This window comes from Lycium barbarum, chromosome 2, assembly GCF_019175385.1.
Source record: "Lycium barbarum isolate Lr01 chromosome 2, ASM1917538v2, whole genome shotgun sequence".
In the NCBI taxonomy this organism is placed as follows: domain Eukaryota; kingdom Viridiplantae; phylum Streptophyta; class Magnoliopsida; order Solanales; family Solanaceae; genus Lycium; species Lycium barbarum.
Genome location: NC_083338.1, coordinates 133,318,414 through 133,344,400, shown reverse-complemented (window position 1 = coordinate 133,344,400; position 25,987 = coordinate 133,318,414). Strand labels below are relative to the sequence as shown.

The following is a 25,987-nucleotide window of genomic DNA, read 5'->3' as shown; positions in this document are numbered from 1 at the left end:
CATATCTAAGTGTGTAGTATTTATTCCATTACTTGAATCTTGATTGTGAAAATATTCTTGATTAAAGTTTGGTTTGAAACTCTTGTTATGCTTATGTATTGAATGATTCTTATTGCTATTGAAGTGGGTCTTTGTTGATTTAATTAATCTCGTTCTTGAATGTTTCCAAAGGGATTAGCTAACCCTAGGACTCACCCATTTACTTAGATTGAGCTTGGAAGAGGAAATCTAGGTTGGGAAAGATTAATTAACAAGAATTTGGGTCATTAAACTCATCTAATAACTTGAGCTCGGAAAAGGATAGTTACTTGAGGTTAAATTGACTGTACCTAACATCACACTCTAAGGCTTGGAAAAGCTTAGAGTGAAATTCATTGATTTGGTTGGAAGACTTTCAATGAGATTTTAGAAATCATTATCTATCAACATAAACCTGTTCTTAGTTGTAAAATCGTGAAATACATTGGATCGTTACTTGAGTGTAATCTCCTATTATCCATGCTTGTGGCCATTGATCATTTTACTTGCTTTCTAGGTTAGTTCACATTTTTGCATTAGTCATAATTTTCTCAAACAAAAACCAAAATACCATTTATCGTTTGGCTTTAGCTTAGTTGGTGAAAGTTCCTTACTTTCTTAATCGCCTAGCATATTGTTCCCTGTGGGATCGACCCCGACTCATAGTTGGGTAAATATATTGCATACGACCGTGTACACTTTCTCTTTGAGGAGTGTATTTGGACGTTATCACAACATCGCATTCAATCCTTTATATCCCACTAGGTCCCTATTTGTTGTTTGTTTTCTTCATGACAATACTTTTAGTTGTTGGCCAATCGCTCACGAAATATCATCTTTTTCTCACTCATTCTTCCTTTTTTTTTTTGTTTTTTTTTAAGGAAATGACTCTTATGGTCACTTATAGAAGAAAATAATAATTTAGATCTTTTATGTGTTATTTTCAAATCTCTTACATGTAAAATAAAGATTTCTCATAAAAAAAAATATAAAACTAAAACAAGTTTGTAAAACACCACAAATCAATTGATGTATCCTTTGTAGCAGCCAAGAGTTAATGGGCATGTTTACATAGATGTGTCAAATTTGGCCCAAAAGGTGATTGTCCGTCCAACCTGCTCAAAATTTTATGGGTTGGCTTAAGCTAATTTCACATTGGGCTGATTTTAGCCCAATTCAATATAGCTCATTTTAAAGTGATCTCCAACTTAGCCCAATTCTAACCCTTTTTTTAAGATTTACTTAAATTTGGGTTTATTGCTTGAGTTTACTCTATTTTTTTTTTTTTAATGTATACACTTTTCTTGTATCATGTATCTTATAAGTTTGTAGTGTGTTTGATATGAAGGGAAATATTTTTCACGAAAAATGTTTTGCTCGAAAATATTTACCACGGAAAATGTTTTCCTCAAAAATATTTTTCGCGAAAAATGTATTTCTAGAAAAAAATTTCCACGAAAATGTTTTTCTAGAAAATAGACCCTTCAAAAAAATTGGATCAAGTTGGGCGGGTCATGACCCAACTCATTTTTAGCCCATTTCAGCCCAAGCAACTTTTGGGTCAATATTAGCCCAACCTATTTATCACCTCAGTCCATTTTGATTGGGCCAATTTCAGCCTAACCCGCCCATTTGACACCTCTATATTTACGAGAACTAAAGAAGGACTTTTTTGAGTTTTATTTCTTGAAAATTAAAATCTTCGTGGTATATTCGTGATTGTCGATTTTCCATTGCTAAAAGTAAGAGCAGATCTCAAAGTAAAAGGAGTGCGCAAATAATATTCCTTTCTTTTTGTCATAGAGTTACTGTAGAATCTAAGTTCTGATTGATTATCTCCTTAAGGCTTAAATTAAACTCACATGTGTTCAGACAGATAATCTTATCATAGTAACATGTCTCTCACGATCCTGAAATGATATGCCATATTACAACAACAACAACAACAACAAGCCCAGTAGAATCCCACCATGTGGGGTCTGAGAAGAATAGAGTGTACGCAAACTTAACCCCCACCTTGAAAGATAGGGCGGCTGTTTCCGAAAAACTCTCGGCTCTGATATGCCATATTATACTTTTAATATTATGAATTGAGGTTGGGGTTTACCCGTCGATTTTTATACTAATCAATGAATGCAGGATTTTTTTTTTTTTTTTTGCACATATTTTTATTACTTAACTGTAAAGTTGATACGTGTATCCCCTTTAAAGTAATCGATGTTTTGCCTTATCTTTGACAGGGTCAAACATGCATAGTCAGCAGAACCAAAAAAAGATATGAATAAAACAAATTTGAGATTATTTAGAGAAATCGATTTATTCATACATGACCAATCACTATCATCTTTGTTTTCAGAAAAATGATAAATTTGGAGGAATAAGGTGATTAAATGGATAAAATTGGAGTTCTTTTGTTTTATATCCCTAATGTATGGGTATTTGAGAGATTATATCCTATTCTGTGATTAAGGTTCATAAACCCTTCCCCTCTCACCTCAAATATCACCTATAGTGTAGACCTCGTTTTTTCATAATTTTTTCCAATTCATCTTGGGAACAAAAATAAAGGGTAAAAGTAGAAAAAGTTGAGGATTATATGGGCTTAAATGGGGTGGAATTAGTTATGTGGGTCTTATTTTCATAAGATGTGAAAATATCGTACGTAAAGTGGTATCTCCCACAAAATATGGGATTTCTCACACTCATGAAGGATTGCTTCATTTTAGAAAGGAAGAGAAGTGCATGTTTCAAAGACTAACATCTATGACAAAAGAGAAAAATAAATAATGAAGATGCGGTTATCTAATTACATATTTTTTATTAACATGTGAGGAAAAAACACTAAGTATTACCTAATGTCCGCCTTTTCCGGCAAATTTCCAGCTAGAGCAATGAGAGATATACTAACTGATCAATATTTTAGTTGAACGTAAGATTTGATTCTCCCTTGCCAACTTTCTATTATTTTCCCCTACGCGGTTCCTCTCCTCACCCCATACATTAAAGACCATTTTGGTCATTTTCTCGTAATTAATTTTAGAAGAATGTAAAGCCTTAATCCATGATGAGTTTTTTTTTTCTTTCTTTTGTTTTTGTTGGAAAGGCTTAAAATATATATCTATATCTACATCCGTAATAAAGTTAGGTATAGACAAGGTGAAGCAGCACTTCTCTATGATCACTATTCCTATTTATTTTTTTTCTCCTTTTTTTGCATTTCTTTGTTCATTTCTGCACACAATCTACTAATTAATGGATTAATAGAAGTAGCATAAATACATATATGAATCAAGCTCACGTAGCATGATAGCAGTAACCAAAGAACCTTTGCAATAAAGCCAATTAACCGTTTTCCCATTCCTATTTAAGAACTTTTTAACAGTTAGCAATTACAATAGCATTATGTATTCATTGCAAATTTTATTATGAAATCAATCGACACATATTAATGTGCGCAATATGCTGCATTAAGAACTTGAAATGCAACAGCATGGACAGCAAATTATCTGCCCTTATGGAAGGTCTTTTGCCATTCCCTATTAACGTTATTTTTAGAAGATAGGCAATTATATATTGCTATTTTTTTAATGAAATAATTAATTCACCTATATAATGTATTGAGAACTTAAAAAGGCAAGTATGGACTTGCAACTCTTTGTACTTAAATTCTTAGACATGTGGTGGCCTTATGAAGCTGCTGCAATTGCTTTTGAAGCTATACCACAAATTTTGGCTCAAGATCAGTGGTAAAGGTGATTTGCAATGGTTATGCTAGAAGAAAAGTGTAAGAATTATACAATTTAGATAGACTTTACTACTTTGGAGTATGTGGATATATGAGAAGGCAACGTCAGTTTCGAAGTACTTTTTTGCTTTGTCTTCTCTATCATCATAATCTTATCTTAAGCTTCTGGTATTTATTTAATTTGGTTATAGGAAACGATCGCAAAGAGACAAGGAAGGCGGGATTGATAATAAGAAGTTATAAGCAATACTCTATCGTCTCTCTTTATTATTTCTTTCCCTTTTTCTTTGTATGTTTGGTAATAAGAATAGTTATACTCATTGGTTGCAAGTTTTTACTAAGCACGGAACAAAATAGATATCCAATTATACTCTTATTTATTCTTATACGTACTTCTTCTTCAAATCTTTCAGGTCTGGAGCAGGGAGGGAAAGATAGAAAAGTGAAAACATTTTGATAAGATTGAATTCCAAACATAAGTTAGGCAACTAAAATCACAATTCAAAAACTGTAAGAATAAAAAGTTAGGCAACTAAAATCACAATTCGAAAACTGCGAGAATAATAATCTTTTAACCATTTTGCATGCGTAGATAACTACAACTGTTGGGTCAAGAAGTATGTTGAAACCAGCTCGAATTCAACCATGGAAGCTCAAGAAGCTACAATGGAGGTTCATCAATGGAAGGAAGAGAGGATAGTCGGTTAGAGAGAAGAGAGAGAATTGGGAAAATGTTTCCACTGATCCAACTTTTAATCTGAAGATTACAGTTGTATATATAAAATATCTAATCTAACTAATTCATCCCTAATTCAGTTATTTGTACAACTCATTAACTAACTAACTTCTAACTGATCTGGTACAACAAAAACAACACTATGTACAACTGAGTTTTTCTCTATCCTTTATCTAAATTTCTACACTCCCCCTCAAGTTGAGAATGAAATATGTTTTTCATTCCTAACTTGCCAAGTAGGTAGTCATGCTGCTGATGACTTAATGCTTTGGTGAATAAATCTGCTGGCTGGTTCTGTGTTGAGATATGACTTGTTTTGATGAGGCCTTCTTGTAGTCTTTCCCTTATGAAGTGACAATCAATTTCGATGTGTTTGGTCCTCTCGTGATACATGGGATTGGATGCAATTTGTAATGCTGCCTTGTTGTCACAAAACAGATCAACAGGCAATGTCAAATGCACCTGTATTTCTTTCAACAGCCCAGTCAACCTGTAACGACCCGTTTGGTCATTTAGCATATTGAACTCGTTTTCGCTAAGATAGCCTTTTCATAGTTTTAAAAGATATTCTTGACTTGCGGGAATATGTGGTACGGTTATATAATTGACGGGTAAATTTTATAATTTATCTATTTACTATGTGTGAATAGTTTATTCATAGGAATTTTATTTGCACTTATATAAGATACAAGTTGGTAAATAAAATATTTGACGGTATGACTATATTTTATACAAGTGGTTAGGTGAGTAGGTAAATTGTAGAAATTATTGGGTTGAGTTATAGGGCTTAACCCACCTCTTACGACCCATATATATTAGAAGTCTAGGGTTTAAAAATAATTCATTTACTTTGGGCATGACAAATAAAGAAAAATAGAAACAGTTTGGCACAACTGGGGAAGAAAACCACTGACGGACTCCTCTTCGTGCACTAACAGTTGCACAGGCATCAGGTAGGTTCCATTTTCATATTGTTCTAATATTTACTTTATGCCCGATCATTAGGCCATAATTGTGCCTATGATGAGGGCAATGATTTGGGGGCTAATGATTGTAGCTATGATGGGTAGACTTAATAATTAAGTAATGACTGTGGGTATTGATGAAGTACTGATAGTGGTTAATTATGGGAATATGTAGCTTTAATGGTAAAATGTTGACTGAAGCAAAAGGTTTTGCATGGTTCGGTTTCGGAAGTCACTGTTTTCACCTTTAAATTAATTTCCGATTTTCTCTGTTGTTCATCATGTGCACGTAATTTTTTTTTTCCTTCTTTCATATTGGTCAGGTGTAAATGAATTCAAAAGGTTTTTGGTAATGTACTGGATTCATACGTAAATAGTGGTTCTAAGCTCTTGGTTTTGAAATTCTCCTAAATCCATCACGGTAAAGTTTCAATTTTGATATGTTGGGTCTATATGATTGAATAACAAGAGTATTAGGATATATGAATACCTTCAAATTCATGGTATTTGAATTGTGGAAAGTTAGGTTTTTGCCCGAAGTGAAGATTTTTGGAGTAATTAAAGGTTTCGAGTCATAGTCCTAAGAAGTGAGAACTAACGATTTGAGAGCCCATTTATGGATAGAATTGACTAATTTTATGAATATAGGACCCTTAGGTTATGGGCAAAATGATTTTTAAATAAAATTCCAATTTTGCCCTTCTGGACTCGAGGTCACTTTTCAGGGTGCTTTTTGGATTTCGAATATAAGTATAGCGATATGGGTGTCCATAGATTCGTATTCTAATGTAAAATGCGTATTTGATAGATCTCAATCACTCAGAGGCTCTACGCAAAGGAAAGGAATTGGTTTGATCGTTTGTGGCACTCACTCGGCATTGAGGTAGGTTACGGTCTACTTTAGTTAGACTCTGATTAGGGAATCGTATGTAGTTGTAGAAAGTGACGGGGATATCATGATAGGCCTTCGGGCATGAAGTGGAGGTGAATTCCAATTAGGTTGGTTTTGTCAGCATGTTATGTGGGCTTGTCGCCAAATGTGTTATTTCTGTGATTATCACTTGTTTGTATCTCCGTCACATACTAGTTCACTCATCACCTGAAAAGGAATGGTAATATTGATAATTAGACAGTGGACAATAATATGACTTGTACTTGTTGATTTACGTTGGTGATATTGTTAAGACTGATATCATGCATGGCATACTTTCCATATTATTGTTGCAATGATTGGTGAGGTGAGTGATTGAGAGACTCCGAGGTCTTTGCCGGAGATGGAGAGTGACAGAGAGACTCCGAGGTCATTGCCGGAGATTGAGAGTGATTAATAGCCTCCGAGGTTTCTGCCGGAGAGCACGAGTGGTACATGGACTTCGCGGGTCCCCCATTGGTCATGGCTTTGAGGCACTGCCCTTAGCATGTGTGTACGAGAGTGGAGCGAGAGAGGTGACTATTGCATTGCATTGCATTCATCCACTCATATATTTGACTGATCATTGGTGAATTATGTCTGTCTTGGTTGATTTCATGATTCCTTTATAACTTTACTTAAATATGATACGTGACCATACCTGTTTGCTCTATGTGCTACTTGTTGTTTCAACTTCTTCATGCGTTATCTAATCATTGTCGGCCTATGATGCTTACCGGTACAAGTGTTGTACTGATACTACTCTTGCTGCACTTTTGTTGAGTGCAGAGTACGATCCAGGTTCCAGTTCTACACCCCGTGGCTGATACGCGAGGGTGACATCTTTCAGTCATTCAGGGTGAGCTACTTGGTCATCCGTGGCCCCTGAAGGACCTCCTCTATTTATTTCTGTTTTTGTATTCGACAGACAATATGTAGTCTTCAGGTATTTTCAGACTTATATTTCGTACTATGTTAGCGCTCTTGTACCCTTTGACCAGATTTTGGGGTTGTCATGACATTTGTAGTTATGATAAGTATTTAAGACTTGATAATTTATTTTTATTTAATTTTCCGCTTATTCAACTTGTTATTAGTAATGTGGTTCGCCTACTCGGAGGGATGGTGTAGGTGCCACCACGACTCGCGAATTGGGTCGTGACACAACCACACCAATTCAGTTATAGTTTGTGCCATGCTTCTATACTCAGCTTCAGCTGAGCTTCTGGATATGGTGTTTTGTTTCTTAGCTTTCCAAGAAATTAGAGATGATCCCAACTTGATACAATATCCAGTGACAGACTTCCTTGACATTGGGCAGGCTGCCCAGTCTGAGTCACAAAAGGCCTGTACATATTCTCCACTATTACTTGACATTAGCAGACCAAGTCCTGGTTGCTTCTTTATATATTTGACTAAGTGCAAGGCTGCTTCATAGTGAGATTTCTTAGGTGCATGCATGAATTGACTTAGACATTGTACTGCATATGAGATGTCAGGTCTGGTAATTGTAAGATATAGAAGTTTCCCATCAAGCTTTTGGTAACTCCCCCTGTCTGCTAATGCATCATCTTGAAGTTTCTTTTTGTCTTCTAACACTTCATCTGTGATATTGGCTTTCACAATCTCATCAAATTCAAGACTGGTAAGTTTGAGGTTTTGTTCCATGGGTCTCTACTTATGCTTGGAACCTGATAGGCCAACCTCAGAAATCATTTCAAGAGCATATTTTCTCTGTGACATTAGTATGCCCTCCTTTGATCTAGCAAACTCTATCCCCAAGAAATACCTCAATTCACCTAAATCCTTAAGTTTGAATTTTTTGTGCAGTGCTTCTTTGGAATTCTAAATTTCTATTGGGTCATTTCCTGTGACCAGTAGATCATCTACATACACAAGTATAAGTACAAACTTGTTGTGGATTCTCCTAGTGAATAGGGAGTAGTCATGCTTACTTTGTTGAAAACCAGAAGAAAGGAGGGCCTGAGTAAGTTTGAGGTTCCATTGTCTGGAAGCCTGCTTCAGTCCATATAGAGATTTTAGTAGCCTACACACCTTAGTCCCCCCTTGGATACTAAAACCCTAAGGGAGAGACATATAGACTTCTTCCTCAAGATCACCATTGAGGAAGGCATTGTGAACATTGTTGACACCCAATTTTGTCCCTCCTTTATTCAATTTTATTTACTCGGGCTTCTAAATTTACTGACGAACTAAATACTTTATTTTCACTACTTTTATTTTTAAACATTACGAGCATTACTTTATCACAAATTTTAAATGTTCGTCATCGTTTCATTTTCGGGTTTGGAATCGTTAAATTAATTACAAGACAACACTTTGCAAAATATTTATTTTTTTACATATTAATTATTTATTGTCTTTACATAATATATATTATACCAGTTATTAAATTAGAAGCCCAAAAATAATTAAATAGAGGAGGAAGGATCAACAATTTTCAGCCAAATTAATGGCCCAAAATACAAATACAATATCATTCCCCTACCCAAATAATCAACCCATACATTTTGATTCACCCAACCCATTACCCATTCTCACCCGTCTGGCCCAAACATTTCACCCGACCAGCCCATTACCCCTTTTTGACCCGTCCGGCCCACTTATCCTTTTCCTAAACCCTACCTCTCTTCCTCTTTCTCCTTTTCCTTTTTTCTTTCTTCGCCTCCCTCACCTCTCTCTCCCTTCTCTCCATCCCTCACCTGCCGCCTCCCCTTCTCTCTCCCACGCTCCCCGCTCCTTTCCACTTCCCCTTGTCCCCCACGCTCTCTGCCATCTCCACATCTCCTTGTCCCCCCACGCCTTCGTCTCTCTCATACGCTCCTCTTCATCCTCATTCTATAAATAATGAAGAATTACTCAATTGAAAGGGGGGGGATTCAGTTCTGGAGGAGAGGGACGGAACTTGGTTTTATAAAGGGGGATTTGTGCCGGAGAGAGGGGATATTCAGTATCTTTGGGGATTTGGGGGAGACAACACTCAACCTTTCCTATTTTTGTTTACTCTAAATCTGAGTTTTGTTCAAATTCTCTTGTTAGAGTTTCTTGGAGTGAAGAAAAAAAAATCAATCCTACAAACGCAAGTTTTAACCATCAAAGATAGCTTCACTCGAAAAGAATAGCCAACAAATACTCTATTTTTGGTTGGAAGCTTTTTGTTACTTTAATCAGTTTTCTTCGCGTTCGAGTTTAGATTTCGAGACTTCGACGACCCCATTTCACTGTACGCGAAACAGGTCAGAAATCCTCTCTCTCACTCTTTTTTTAGTTCTGTTCTATGTAAGTTGATGTATTTAGATTCGCCTAATTTAGCATGATTTTGATTCGACGTGGTGATTAGCTATTTTGCGAAGTGGTTCCAGTGGTCCTTTAAGTTTTTGGTACTTTTTATGTAAACGTTTGTTCTCGCATTTTTGTTTCAGCAGTCTTTTAGCTGTTGTTTATCGAGTATGCTAGCTGTGTTTTGTGATTCATGTTTAGTTCGGATGTTTAGTTTACTGTTAAATTTAGCTCAATCAGTATAGTTGTTATTTCAGATTAATGTTTAATTAGTTATCTATTCAATCACTAATATGAGTGTGGTCTGGTCATTACTCCATTACTGCTTAGTTATTTGGCTTGTAAAACAATCAGGCTCATGGGTCTATTTATGACGTAGTCTGGGTCTATTATTATTTAGCGATACATATGATTGGGTCTGATTCGGGTCTGTTTTTCCTGTATTCATTTGTCTTGAAGTATGATTCATGTGGCATATGTTGAACCATAGATAACTTGTCTGGGCACCTATTAACCTTACTGTAAGACTGCCCTGTTGAATCTTGACTGTCCAAACCTTACACTATATAGCGTAAATATATGTATTTCGGGAAATCAGGAGGCTTACTAAATTTTGTTTCTGAGTTGAATCTCTACCAGCATGTTTAAGTTGTGTCTGATTAGTGGGATTAATTGACATACATAATTCGTATAGCTCCAGTGTTTGCTCGAACCTCAGTTGGGCTAATTTGAACTGTAAACAAGTAATCTTTATATGGGGAGCTTTTCTATAGCTCATAATTTAAGCTTAATGTAGAATTGAGGCTGTTTGCAATATCAGTGTGTAGAAAATAACAGCAGCCTTCCAATCTTTTCTCTTTTATTTTTTTTGCTTCAGTCTTTGTTTGGTTCTGTGACTATACGTTGGTTCTGAATAGATCAGCTCGAGTGTGGGGTTAAACATGATGCTGCCTTTCTTGTTAAATCCTAAAATAGGTTTAGAATGTAGTGATGGATTAAATTAGTTTGTGAAAGATACTGTCTGTCCTATTTTGTCACTTGTTTATGAAACTAGAAAATATGACAAGTGTTAATTTCGCTAGTTTCCTGCTTATTTAAATAGTTATCATGAGTTGTTTGGTTAAATATGATGAAGTGTTAATCGTGTTAGTTTGTTGTTTACGTAGTTGATGGAGTTGTCTAGTAAATATGATTATTGTTGGTGCTCAATTTTGTTAGCCTGCTGTTTATACGATGTCGTTGTCTAGTTACTATATACGTTCATGATGATTTGGGAATCCCACAATATTAACCTAGCTAGGACTAATTCATGGACTGCTTTAAAAGTTGGACTTGTGCTGTGTGGTGCCCCAACTGTTTTTCTCCTCTTCTTGTTTTCTCTGAAAAGAAACTGCTCGACTTTCTGCCGGCTTATATATTATCCGAATCTGCTTCATGCTTGCTGCTTCATTAGAAATTTTCCTTTAGTTATTGTCCATAGAAATCCTGCTATTAGAAATTCTGCCTGTTTATTTTCTGCTTAAGTTGCAATGGAATTATAAAGCATGTGTGTACTTCACTTTTGGTTTTCTACCCCAAAATCTCTAGGAAACATGTATGTTGTTTGGGCCTGCATTTACTGGTGAACATGAGTTTCTTTTTTTTCCCTTTAGACTGCTTGTATTCAACTCAGATTGAAATGACTGTTCTGCTACTTACTTGTTGTGCATGAATTTATGCAGTCGGCTGGCACATCTTTAAAGGCTTTAAGATTCTAAATCTTTCAAACCTTTGTGCTAAGTTAGGTTTGGGTCTGTTTCCACATTCATCTAGCCTTTGTTTTGTCCAAACGATGGAATTAAAATTGAATTAAAATATGTATGTTATCACGCTTATATGCTAGGATAACCAGAATACTTTATCACCAAGTTCAATATGAAGCACGAACTCATTTAGCATTTCTTTCACTTTTCCTTCTTGTCATCTCCCTATTCCCCTTCTGATTTTTCCAGATAAGTTAAGATGCATGGCATTCGGATAAGTTAGTTTCACCATAAACTCTTGAGTGGCTGTCATTTAGTTACAAGTCATAGGAAGGGCAAAGCTGTTTGTCATCAGTTATGTGTGGTTCTGCGTATGGTTTGGCTTCTTAAAGTCGTCATGGACTGTGCAAACAATATGTTCATCTGCTTACTGTATTCGATGATCAGTTTGATATTATGTTCGATAGCTAACTACATTTTTGAATCATTCCTTACTCCTTTTAGATGTAGTCTCTTTTAAAGCAGTAACTGGCCCAGATTCCTCTAATAGCGTGTTCAGTCAATTTAAAGCTTAGTTACATGTTTAAGTGTCTGTTGGTTTATGTTATTTTACTCATTTGAAGTTATTTAATCATATCAATAGATGTCTAATCCTTTCCTTTTGTTTTTATGCATGACCATCGCATACGAGTCCGAGAGACTCGTCAACATTGCCTTCTCTCGAGTCAGCCCATCCGCGGCAATCTATCAAAATTTCGCTGGGCCAAAGCCCAGCAACAGTGGACAGTAGTAGTCCTAAAATGGGCTGAGTTCATTCAAATCATTTTACTCCTCTATTTTATTTTATTTTGTGCATTTAATTTGTATTGTATGACTAACACTCTATTTGTTAATTTAGATGAACCCTTAGTGACATTAAGGGGTTTAGTTTAGTAATGGGTAGTTAATTTCACTAATTACATTCACTTCTATTTATATTCTAAACTATTTATAATATCTATAATATTTTTATATATTAGAACAATTGACATACAAAATAGCATGATTACATATTTTGGCTAAAAGAATCATAATTTATGCTTACTATCTTAGAAGTTTAAAACGTCACAAATTTTACACTAACGTTAGCTCATTCTAAGGAATAAAAAGGCAAACTAGTTTCAACGGATAACTCTTTCACTTTAGTTCCTTTCCAACACTTGAAATGTATATTTGTTTTAAAACAACTTTCACACAATATAACATTAAACTAATAATCTTTCTATAAAATCTTTAAAATTTATTTAATGTTAATCTTACATTAACTCTTTTAATTTGTTAGTCGACATAACTTATTTTCTCCTATATTTATAAAATGCTACACAATTCCGCACTTTCTCAGTTTACCCACAACTAAACCCCTTTTATGCAAATCATTATTTTCTACCAGTCTTACTTTAAATAGTGTTCTTATACATCTATCCGTAACTTTAACAATCCTTATAAAGATGTTTTCTTAAATATCAACAAAATATTTCATCTACATTTTTAGCCTAATCGTAAGTCCGGTCGGTTAACCATTGTTAATGGGTCTTAAAGGATGCCTCATACCTTCCCTTTAGACTAATTGAACCCTTACCTAGAATCTTAAGTTTCGCAGACCTTAAACAGAGCTAACTTTAAAAATAACTTTAATAAACTTTAGGTGTCCTAATTCACCATAAATAATTAGGTGGCGACTCCTTAAAATAAACAGAAAATAGGAATCACCAATATGTTGTACTCTACTTTAACCCGGTTAAAATGGGGTACGACAAACATCCATTTGGTAAATAGGTCAGTGTTTAAGGGCAGAAGTAGCAATAACAGCTCTAACAGTAGTAAGCTTAGCAACTGGAGAAAAGGTATCATGAAAGTCAAGACCCTCCTGCTGAGTGTATCCTTTAGCCACAAGCCTGGCCTTGAACCTCTCAACAGAACCATCAGCATGGTATTTAATCTTGAAAACCCACTTACACCCAATAGGAGTGTGACCAAGAGGTAAATCTACAACCTCCCAAGTATGATTTTGCTCAAGGGCCTCAATCTCAAGCTGCATAGCCTTGACCCATCTATCATCTTTAATGGATTGAGAATAGGTGGAAGGTTCAGTGTCAGAAGAAAAAGAGGCAAAAAAGCATTGATATTTAGGATGAGGGTGAGAATAAGAGACAGAGTGGGCAATAGAGTGAGGAGAAGAGGAAGGAAGGGGTGGATGAGCATAATCAGTTAACCAAATAGGAGGCCTAGTGGGTCTGCCTGACCTTCTAGGAGGAGTATGAGTGGGAGAGGGTGCAGAAGGAAGGGGAGAAGACACAGTAGAAAGAGGTGAGGATGAAGAGGAGGGAGAAAGAGAAGAAGGAGCAGGTGGTGAGGCATGAAGAAAGGAGGGAGGAGGAGGGATAGGAGGAGCAGGTGGAAAATCAGCAAAAAACTGAGGGGATGGTGGAACAGAAGAATAAAGGAAATGAGACTTAGGAAAGGTGAAGGGAAAAATGTCTTCCCTGAAAGACACATCCCTACTAACAAACAGCTTAGCAGTAGCAATATCATAGACCTTATAGCCCTTTTGAATAGAGGGATAACCCATGAAAACACCAGGAATGGACTTAGAGGAAAATTTGTCAGAAAAATTGGGCTTAGTAGCATAACAAAGGCAACCTAGAACTCTGATGTGATCAACATAGGGTGGTTTAGAGTGAAACAACTCATAGGGAGATTTACCATGGAGAATAGGACTAGGTAACCTATTAATAATGTAGGAAGCAGTGAGGAGACACTCTCCCCAGAATTTGAGAGGAATATGAGCTTGGAATCTTAAAGCTCTACCGACCTCAAGGAGGTGTCTATGTTTCCTCTCTACAACTCCATTTTGTTGTGGAGTGTGGACACAACTACTTTGATGAACAATCCCTTTTGATTTAAACAGGTTAAGACAAAGAGCATTCAGGAATTCAAAACCATTATCAGATCTAAGAACTTTAATAGAAGCACCAAACTGTGTGGCAACAAGTTGAATAAAATCTTGCAAGACAACATATACATCACTTTTCAATCTCAAAAGGAAAGTCCATATTATTCGAGAATAGTCATCAACAAGGATGAGAAAGTATCTATGGCCATTATAAGTACTTACCCTATATGGACCCCACACATCCATATGAACAAGATCAAAAGGCCTAACAGATTTTGTGGTACTAATAGGAAAAGGGAATCTAGTTTGTTTAGCTAATGGGCATACATGACAAATACAAGGCTTTGAACCAGTAAACAAAGTTTTTATAGTTGGAATTTTCAGCAAGGTGGTGAAAGGGGCATGGCCAAGTCTTTGATGCCATAGAATGTTGGGCTGTGACTGTGTCTGAACTGTAGAAGAAAGGCACTGAGGAGTGGAAGCAGCAGCAGGTGTTGAAGGATTGAGGATGTAAAGGCCACCCTTATGCTTACCAATCCCCTTCACCATGCCACTGTAGAGGTCCTGAAACAGGCAAAAATCAGGATAGAAAGTAACATAACAGTTCACGTCTCTAGTGTACTTTGAAACGGACAACAAATTAAATTTGAATTCAGGAACATAGAGCACATTTTTAAGGGATTGATTAGGGAATATAGGACAAGAACCAATGTGTGTAATATTAGTACTATCACCATTTGGGAGTTGAACTGTTGTGTGGCCAGTAACAAGAATAGGAGATGATAAAAGTTTCAAGGAAGCAACCATATGATTAGAAGCCCCAGTGTCTATTATCCAATGAATTTGTTCAAGAATGGATTTACCTGCCATGTTGGCCATAGCTGTTGACTGAGTTGAGGGATCTGCTGGACCTTTTCCTTCGCACATCATTTTTAACATTCTCACAATATGATCATATTGCTCATTTGTAAAGACAGGAGTAAGGGCAGGATCATTGGTACCATCTGCGTTCTGGACTTCTACACTTGAGGTCATGTTGGCACTATGAACCATAGGAGCAACACTTCCTGAGTTCATGTAGGCATTGTGAGCCATGGTAGTAGCATTGTCATATGCACTCTTCTTCCTATTGTTGAACTTGAAATGAGAGGGATATCCAACTAGTTTGTAACAACTATCTCTTATGTGTCCCTTCATCTTACAGTGGTCACAAATCAGATTTGCATTTGTAAACCTCTTTCCCCTTATGTGGGATGCATTTGCAGTTATTGGACCACTACTATCATTCTCCAATGGTGCTTGCCCTAGCACCCCTGAATGTGAGCTAGATGCTCCATGGATTCTCTGACTCTCCTCTTGAATAAGCATGGAGTAAGTTTGGTCCAGACTTGGAACTGGGTCCATCATTAGAATGTGACTTCTCTGATGAGCATATGTATCATTTAGGCCCATCAGGAACTTCATTAATTTCTGTTGGTGTAGGAACTCAACAAATGCCCTAGACTTAGGACAATCACACCCTGGGAATGGTATGACTAACTCAAACTCAGCCCACAAATCACATAATCTGGTGAAGTAAACTGCTACACTAGATGTTCCTTGTGATAGACTACTAACTTCTCTGTTCAAGTGATACACTTTGCTAGCATTGACTTTGTCAAACCTCTCTTTTAGGACATTCCAAATCCTTTGAGCACTTGAGGAATAGACAATTCCTTTCCTCAGTTCATGTGCTACTGAATTCATAATCCATTGTTGAACTATAGCATTGCACCTATCCCACTGATGTGTTCTAAAAGCATCATTTTCGTAATCTCCCCTCTTACAACTGCCATCAATAAAACCTATTTTGTTCTTCACAAGTAATGACAATTTCATAGATCTGCTCCATTCGGAGTAGTTCTCAGATCCTATAAGCAATTGAGGAACAAGTGTAACTCCAGGTGTATCAGATGGATGAACATACAGCGGATCGTTACAATCAAGCACTTGACTGTTAATAGATGCAGACCCAGTTGCATTCATGGGAGTTTCCGGTGCCATTTCAGTTTGTACAAGTGAATTAATCAACAATTCAACTTCAATCTAAAAGAAATCAAGAAGGAAATCGCAATCGAATAATGAATAGAGAACTCGATTGCACACAGATTTTCGCACAATCAATAGAAAATGAAGAAAAGAGAGAATTAACACTGAATCGATCTTACTTAGCAGCTTCTTGTGGATCGTTGTGAACGCTGCTCTGATACCATGTTGAAACCAGCTCGAATTCAGCCATGGAAGCTCAAGAAGCTACAATGGAGGTTCATCAATGGAAGGAAGAGAGGATAGTCGGTTAGAGAGAAGAGAGAGAATTGGGAAAATGTTTCCACTGATCCAACTTTTAATCTGAAGATTACAGCTGTATATATAAAATATCTAATCTAACTAATTCATCCCTAATTCAGTTATTTGTACAGCTCATTAACTAACTAACTTCTAACTGATCTGGTACAACAAAAACAGCACTATGTACAACTGAGTTTTTCTCTATCCTTTATCTACATTTCTACAAAGTAGAGAGGGAAAAAGAGATTTTAGGATTGAGAGCAAGGAAATAAAAAAATAAATTATTCTTGAGCTGTGTAGACCTGAATGACACTGTCTAAAATAACGATCACTTAATTGGAAGAATAATATTCTCTATTTTTAATAAGGAATATCCAGTTTGCGACGATAATTTTATTATCTCGGTGTCACTGTAAATCTTCATAACTGTGCTTTTATGTTTTTTCCTTCTAATTTTTTTACTTCGGAGGTAATTATCATTCTTTTTCTAAAATTTTATTGCTTTATACTTTTGGATTGTAATTTTTTAAATATTCATCTTCTCAATTTTTTCTTATGAGTTGTAGTATTTTGAGTTCTGATCTTCTTTGCTTTTGTTCCACATAGATGCACTCAAGGAGAGTCTCGAGGCTTTATTTCCTTTTCCTCTATATTTCCTTCTTCTTTTTTTCTACCATGTTAGTTCTATTTCTACAGAAGAATTATATTTACAATTCTTATTTCCTTGGTAGAAAAGGAAAATTAAGATAAATTTAGGAACCGCGCGAAGCACGGAGAAATTCACTAGTACGAGGGTAAAGAAAGAAAAAGATCTGATAAAAATTTAAACTTACTACATATAAGGTGTAGAATAAATTGAAACTCAAATAATAAATTATTAATTTTCACCTCAAATGTACAATTACAAGGAAGACAAGCTGTGATAAATGGCGTCACATCATGGTTAAAAAATACCGGGGATAATATCTCAAGATTATGACAAGCATGACTTCTTTAATCAAAATCATAAATAGTTACACCTACCAAACACCAAGACGTGAGCCGTTGACTCTTTTTCTTAATTCATGCTTAAGCAAAGGATATTTGCTTATCCATTAAACTGCTACTTAAAATAATATTAAAATTTATGATCACACTCATCAGTTATCTTGCAGGGCCTCATCTTCTCATTTAATTAAAGAGGAAATTCAACTTAATCTCCTTAACCTTTTAGGTTTGGAAAATAATACTCTCTCCACTTTTTAAATGACACAATGAACCCTTAAGATCTTAAAACAACAAACAAATTCAAGTAGTGTTCGGCAATGACGTATTGATTGGTCTGAGGTTGTCGGCAAAAAGATTAGCATAAGTCACTTCATTTCTTTTTATCCAAAATCACTAATTTTTTAGTCTAATTTCTTCTTCTTTTTTATGTGTGAATTTCAAAAATACCCTCATTCATAGGTCGGAGATCTACAGCTATGAATCGGAAGGTCCAAATGATCTACTCTAACTGGGTCATTGCATGTATATTCAAAAATGTCAAAATAAGTACAACTACACAAAGCTATGTAGCATGAACTTCCCAGAAAATGAGTTTAGATTTCAGTGTTTTTTATCTTGCAGCCAACAACTTATAGACTATGAGACAGACAATTGGGTTATGTATGCAACCAATGGCCTAACCATTCGAAAAACCTTGGAGACATAGAAGACTTTCAACTTTAGACATGAGCGGCGAATGAGAACCAAAACATATAGTTGACAAAAATGCTCCATAGATTAAGCAGTGAATACCAAGCAGGAATAAATTAACCCGTATCTCGCTGTGATAGGCTTCTGCCTCAAGTCCAGAATTAGTTTTGTCTGCATTAGGACTTGTAGCATGAGTTGCAAAATGAGTAAAAGATGACATCCTACTCCCAAGCCATCTAAAGTTAATGGGATCCTCAACTACTTTCAAGTAACCACCATCCTCCACGAGAAAATCCCAGATTTTTGGTGTTATAGTGGTGACACAATTCAAAACTTTGCTAGTTACCTCAGCAAACTCTGGATTTTCATCACGACTATCTGCAAATTTATCTCTAAACCTATCAAGCAGTGCGCATTTGCCACAAATTCGACATGAGGAAAACGAAATTTCTCCCATGTCTCTCCCCCTTGAAAATAAGTTCCAAGCAGAGCTTCTGACAAGACTTAGTAAGATCTCACCAGCAGTCGTCCAAAAATTTGAAACGGGCACAATGAGAGAAGATTCAGACTCTAATAAATGGTGGGTTGCACCTGCAAGCAACAAGGAATATGCTGCACTCTTTCTGATCATACTAAAAGCTTCGGTTTGATGCTTATCACTTTCGGGATCTAGGGCCAGCAGGTCACTTTCAGAGACTTTATATGCAGAAGCCAGTGTCATGTATGCATGCAAAGAGACATGGTGAAGAGGATATAATCTGAAGAGTAGACGTAAATTTTCTGTGTTTGGTTTCAGAACTACGTGGGCATGATCTTGAGTAAGCAGGACCTCAAGCTTCTCACAACAAGACTTGGGATTCCTAAATGACAGAAAGTCATCTATAGCGTCATTCAAGAAATCCACCAGCTTCTCCAGTACATGGTCCCCGTAAAAATTGTCACCAGAAGCCATATTTGAACAATCGAGATTCAAAATTAAGATTTCCTACACAAAAAAATTCACAATATATGTTAATGCTTGATCTAAAGGCTTAGATACGCCATAATTCTTAGATGAAAAAACAAGAAGAACAACGATCTTCAACTCGGCATAACAGAACACAAAAACTCCCCCCCGCCCCCAAAAAAAAAAAAAAAAGTAATGAACAGTATGGAAATTACAAGAGAAAATATATAAACTAGACTTCTTAGCAGGTTGTTAAAGCACCAGCCCGGAAGTTTTTGGGTGCCTTTTAGTTTTCTTATTGCTTTTGTGATAATAAGCTCTTTGGTAATATAAACTACTTGACAGGTTCTTGGTCCAGTCCTCTTCATGTCTCAGCATATATTGGGAAATTTAGTAACCTCAGCCAACTTTAGAACCAAAGTCTATAAATTGCTCCTTTTGCAAGGTTATTTCAACTGTTATTCCTTTCAAGTCTTGCTTTACCAAGTTTTAATACCTTAGTTTCTCTGAAACAACATTTAAAGTCACCTCTCATCTGCATGACCTTCAAACGTTCATATGTGTCTATCAACTGCGGGCTAATCCCACAGTCTAACTGCATTCTGATTGCAATCACAATTTGATTTCAGGCCATCTTGGAGGAGATTAAAAGATAAAAATATTGAAAAGACAATGGCAACAAAGTCAAAGTAATGAATGAAAGAAACCTCTAAAATTACAACTATTTAGTTGTCGATTACCAAATAGATCATAATAAAAGAAAAATGCTCCTTAATAAGACTTTGAGAAAGGCCTCAATCAAGCCACACCTCCAATAATAGATTACCCACTACAACTAGAATTAACAGGAATATGCTGCAATTACCAAACAGGAATTTGTAAGGTGTGCAAAATCAAAGGGGTGAAATCGGAATCCTTTTAAGTAGGAATTTACAGTAAGTGATGGCTTTATAATTCGACTGTACATCAGTTTTGCATACCCGTCTAACCAATGTTCTCAACCCATGTGCTCTTACCTGCAGACAATGATCTGTATAAGTCGTAGGCATTGCTCTACATCGTTTACAGCAGCAACTGAACCTGTACTTTGACCACAACTCTGATTGCCTCATCACCTGGAAGACAAGTAAAGTCACATGAGAAAAGAATTTGATTTCAAACTAACTTGAACTGATTATGGTGTTATACATTGGAAATCATTAAAAATAACGTGCATAGTGTTGTCATCATCACCATATACTGGATTTGAAGATTGAGAACAAATTTGGTAAACAATCTAAACAACATAAATAATTCTAATTGATACCATCACAGTGGTATTATTCATAGCCTGAACAAGCACTGAAACCAGCATTTCGTTTTGGATTACAGTAAAACTTACCTAAACTGGCAAGTACACAAATAACAAAACAAAAATTTCAGCTGATTCATGGTCAGTAAGTGAATTCAAATGGTTCTCCATCAAGGAACTTTTGATAAGAAAAAGCAAGCCATTAATAAATTATCCATCTACCTCAATTGATTGCCCATTTTTACTGGTGCAGAGATTAACACCATAATTTACGTATAATGTATTCCATATTTTTCTGATAAGGATAATGTATTCCAGAATAATTCTAGTATAAAGGAGCTTTCCTTTTATTAAAAAGTTATAATTTACTTGATCAAGAAAATAAAAAAGCTACTCCCTCCGTTTCAATTTATTTGTCTGGTTTTGACTTGGCACGGAGTTTAAGAAAGTAAAGAAACTTTTGATTCTTGTGGTCTTAAACTAAAGATATGTTGAATGTATCAAAATGCTCCTTAATCTTGTGGTCTTAAACATGCCATGTGGAAAGTTGGAATTTAAAAGTTGCCAAAAAAGGAAAGAGGGGTTCTTTTTAAACGGACTAAAAAGGGAAGTAAGACAAACAAATTGTAACAGAGGGAGTATAATGTATTCTAAAAGAAAATTGAGCTCAAAAGTACATCTACAGCAGATTACCTGACAACTTTGAGGTTCTATATGGATAAAAAGTGGTCAATTAATCATCTTCAGAATAGTATACTATTCAGAATATACTGAATAATGGTGCAACAAATTTCTAGTTTAGGTAAGTGAACATCATCAGAAATTGGGTAATCTTCTAGGATGGAGAGAGTAGCTTATCAAGATGTCAGAGATCCTAAAATATAACACATCTGATTAAGATTCTTCAAAATATTTTCTCCGTTACTGTTAAGGGGGCTTGATAGCTGATACTCTTGAAACTATTCTGGGGAAACTAGTAAAAAGGAGAAACCAGGGCTTGAACTTATTGTATTATGCGGATGCAAGTGACAAGTTCTTTGATATCTTCACGGTAACTGAAGTTCCCCATTTCCTTGCATTACCAGTGTTATCAAAAGCGAAAAGCGCAAAAAAGCTCTAAGGTCCTTTAAGCGCAAAGCGTAAATAAAGCGTGGGCTTTAATGAAAAAAGGCGCAAATGGAGAAAAGCTACAAATACGTATGTGTAGTTCAAGATTAATAATCATAAGCACTAATAACAAATATATGGAGAAAGAAATTGAAAAGAAAATTATGATAAAAGTGAAATATCAATTGTTTAGTGTCACATCTTCACGATGGCACTCATTGGCAAGGAAAAGTATGCCTTAGAGCCTTGATGACGATTTAGAGCCTTGATGACGATACTGAAGTGTCCATAAAGCGAGGCAAAGCGCTCAACACGTTTTGTGCCTCACTTCAGGGCTTAAGCGCGCGTTTGATAACACTGTGCATTGCTTGTTAACATGGTGATAACAATACCAGGAGGTAGGTGACAAAAGTACAATGAATTAGATGATATCATCAGAGAAGTATCTTGAGCATATGGAATGCTCATCATTGTTCTGATAAGACGGTTATGTTGGGCACAATAAGATTTTTGATATAAATATTACTACTATCAGAAAAGCGTACTGCCTTCAGTCCCATCATAGGTACTCAAAGGTTAGGTAAGAAAACAAGAGAACCAACATTAGCACTCATAGAGATGTGCCTTCCTGAATCCTCTCTTTCTGCATCCCCAGTCTTGAAAAACCTTAAAACACTCGTTAATCTACTTTACAAGCCTTCAGCAGTCTAAGAAGGGATTGAAGTCCTCACAGAAACTGTCCTTCCCAAAAGGTGGTTTTCAAAGAGCAAGGAATTCCACCATCCAAGAGCCCAAAAAACAAGCCAAACTGCTCGTCACGTCTCTCTATTCCCAGGGAATTATGAGCATTTTCTATATTTATCCAGGAAAAATTAACAGGTTCACAGCCTGATAAAAAAAGGTCCACACTTTAGAATTCTCTCATTATCTCTATAGTACCATTTATACTACCTTTTTCAGATTTTTCATGGTCAAGAGAATTACTAGTTTTGGCACCCAAGGGAGTGGCCTAGTGGTCAATGAAGTAGGAGGAGACCTCCGAGTTACCTTGTACTTGTTGCTAGTGGGAAGCAGGTATCCCGTGGAATAAGTCGAGGTGCGTGCAAGCTGGCCCAACCACGGTTTTTGAAAAAAAAAAAAAAAAGAAGAAGAACCACTAGTTCTGCTAGCTATCTTGCGTGTTAAAAACCCTTTGCTAGAACACCCTGAGCCACATTACTTGTAACAACCTTCAAGGGTAGGAAACACTTGGAAGTAACAAGGCTTAGTTTTTGCTTTTTTTCATAGGTAAGTAACAAGGCTCACATTTATGAGATATAGATTACGTCATCTTAGGGAGTAAGAGATCATTCCAACCATTAAAGAACATACCATGAAACATAAAATTAAAGACAAGTAAATATTAACTCATCTCTTGGACACTCCCAAAATTACTAAGTAATCTGAGACCTCTGTTTAATTAGTTTCCAGTCAAACTATGATAATAAATAAGGAGGAGAAAAAGTAACTTATTTTTAGGGTCCTAGCTAGGTCATTTGCACTATATTTTATCATGCCAATAGGATAGTCTGACTTCTCTATTGTGGATGTAGTGTTCATATAAACATCACCTAAGAAGAAAAAATTACTTTGAGTTGGACACTATAAGGTAGTGGCAAGAAATATTTGTCTATGGTTTCTAGGAGGGCAAAGAATATCGACCTTGAAGATCTTGCGGGAAGTTGCTATCAATATAGCAGACTGATTTTGGAATTGTTCTCAGCTCACGAATCTTTAGCGAGCCTGACCGCAAGACAGATAAGTTGAGAACAGTCAACAATACCCCTCCTTAGAAATTCCAAGGACAAAAGGACCTAAATAGCTTTAGTAAGTCCTACACCGATGGATTTTCTTAAAAAAAAAAATGAAAACCAGACCGAACAAATCTCTGTATCTTAAACCCAATCACTAAATTAACAGTCAAAACAGAAAATAAATGATATAATGGAGCCAAGAATTGAAAGGAGATGGGAGAAGTGGGAGGTAATATACTGAACCTAAAGAGGAGCTCCGAGATGCAACCTAAAACATTTGACTAAAATTATCCATATAGTATGTGTTGTGTAAATAACACCATTGAGACTGCCAGAAGACTACCAGAAGAAATGAATAACAAAGTTAACAAAGTTAACGATCACCTCAAGCAAACTTATACGGACATGTTCAAGCAAATGTCACTGTAGCTTTCACACATCCACTCCACAAGCCCCTTTAAGGCCAAATCACTTAGCTAGGCCATTCCAGAAAATGACTCACATTGTGTAAATATAAAGTTCTCCATTCATGAGAATCAAAACAAACGTAAACATTCTTTAATGTAACATCCTCCCTATAATTATATATATCCTTCAAAACATCAAGAAACAAGTGTACCTTAGGCTGTAACAAGTCAGTGTATGTAATCAACACCTCTTCACTTTTCTGGATGTCCTTTATACTTCTAAGGGTTATTCTCGGACCACATGCTTCACTACCTACTATCACACAAACAACAAATCGAAACCAGAAACTAAATCACACTCACTTTCTATCAAAATCATCAGAAAGATCATAACTTTGGAAGAAAAAAAAATGCACTACAATATTACCATTAATAATTGATTCACTTTCAATGCCACCAGCCCCAGCTTGACATATCCTACTCTCCAATATTCCACCAGAATCCAAAGCTGTACAAAACCTATAAGAAGCATTTGGAGAGCAACTATGATTGATATACGAAAACGCCACATCATAAACACCAACTCCTAAACTTCTCCCATCTCTATCATGCACTTCCACTGCATTAGTCAGCACTAAACAGATCACTGCAGCTTCCACTATATACTCCTCAGCTGATAACTCTCCATTAGTACTCAACCCATCTCTCATTCTTCTTGAAATAGCCATAGCCTTTGCCCCATCAAGAATTCTTTCACAAAGTTCTTCATCATCATCCAAGAACATTACTTTCTTGAAATTGGTAAGCAACCCACCAATTCTTTCCAAATTAGAGAAAACCCCATTTGATTCTTGATCATCATTGTACTGTTGTTGTTCCAAGAACATTACTACTTTTTTGAAATTGGTGAGCAACCCACCATTTCTTTCCAAATTTGGGAAAACCCCATTTGATTCTTGATCATCATTGTACTGTTGTTGTTCCAAGAACAATGCTTTTTTGGAATTGGTGAGCGACCCACCAATTCTTTCCAAATTTGGGAAAGACCCTTTTGATTCTTGGAAGTGATGGAGGAGGCGAAGAGAGAGGCGAAGGTCAATGGAAGTAGGGAAAGAGGAGTAAAGGGGTTGAGGAAAGAGGTGAAAGAAGTGGAATTCTGAAGAGGAGAAGTGAAGAGGGGAATCAAGAGAAGAGCAATGAAGGGAACAGTAGTGAATGAAGTGATTTGGGTTGTGATTATATGTAGGGGGAAGAGGAGAAAAGCAAGAAGAGCAGTGAGAGAGGAGTGTAGAGTGATGGAGGGAAAGACAAAGTGGTGGGATTGGAGGTGTTAAGTCTTGGCCTATGGGAATGTAGTTTTGAAATGAGAAAGCAAAGGAAAGAATCTTGAAGGAGAAAATGGTGAAGAGTTTTTTAAAAAAATTTATGCACGGATGTTTATATCAAGGCCGCATTTATTAGTTAATGTATATATTCACTCCATTCAATTATTAACTATAATAAGTTAATCAATGTGATGTAAACATCTGACGCAGATAAGTATTACATGTTTGTTTTATATTTCCTCTCTATCAAATATTCTTGTATAACTGCCCTTGAATTAAATTGATTCTAATATAATGGCAGTTACCTCTGTTTCAAAATGCGCTTTGGGGGACTCCTTGGGCTTCTACCTTGGGTAGGGCACTTCCAAATGCCTTGAAGTTCACGTGTGGGGTTTAGTTTTATGAATTACAACTTGATCATCATAAATCAATTCATTTGCAGAATTGCAGTTCCTCTCATAATTTAACTTTCATTTAAATCACAAAAGCTCACATGTTGCCAATTCAATAGCTATATATCAGCTTTTGCACTTGATCTAACAATCACATCTTTCTTCTTACTTTTGTTAAAAGATCAAGCTTACACATTAATAAGCATATTAGTGAAGACAAACTTGTTACTTGTAAGTTCAACACAAATACCGATGACAGGGATTGCTTTCTTCTATGGTGTATGCTAAGTTCAAAGCAGCAGGTACAGAAGATTCTCCATGGGCTGTCTGTGGAGACTTCAACAACATTCTTTCGGTGGATGAAAAATTGGAG

The 25,987-nt window shown here is 36.1% G+C and overlaps 1 protein-coding gene across 1 annotated transcript; it reads right to left on the bottom strand.

Annotated features, from left to right (window-relative positions):
* Positions 1-18,113: 18,113 nt before the first annotated feature.
* On the bottom strand, positions 18,114-24,934 carry LOC132627337 (protein SET DOMAIN GROUP 41). The gene is made up of 4 exons (XM_060342629.1): positions 24,325-24,934; positions 24,110-24,210; positions 20,316-20,414; positions 18,114-19,338 (listed from the first exon to the last, which is right to left on the bottom strand). The coding sequence occupies exons 1-4, from the start codon at positions 24,782-24,784 to the stop codon at positions 18,340-18,342; spliced, it is 1,659 nt and encodes a 552-aa protein (XP_060198612.1). The 5' UTR covers positions 24,785-24,934; the 3' UTR covers positions 18,114-18,339.
* Between the last annotated feature and the right edge of the window lie 1,053 nt (positions 24,935-25,987).

What these genes read in the sequence shown, in the direction of transcription:
- LOC132627337 (XM_060342629.1), bottom strand. Translation starts at nt 24,784, where the DNA reads ATGTTCTTGGAACAACAACAGTACAATGATGATCAAGAATCAAATGGG. An exon ending in AAGTGAATCAATTATTAATG is followed by an intron (nt 24,211 to 24,324) that starts GTAATATTGTAG and finishes GTGTGATAGTAG; the next exon opens with GTAGTGAAGCATGTGGTCCG. An exon ending in ATACAGATCATTGTCTGCAG is followed by an intron (nt 19,339 to 20,315) that starts GTAAGAGCACAT and finishes TTTTTTGTGTAG; the next exon opens with GAAATCTTAATTTTGAATCT.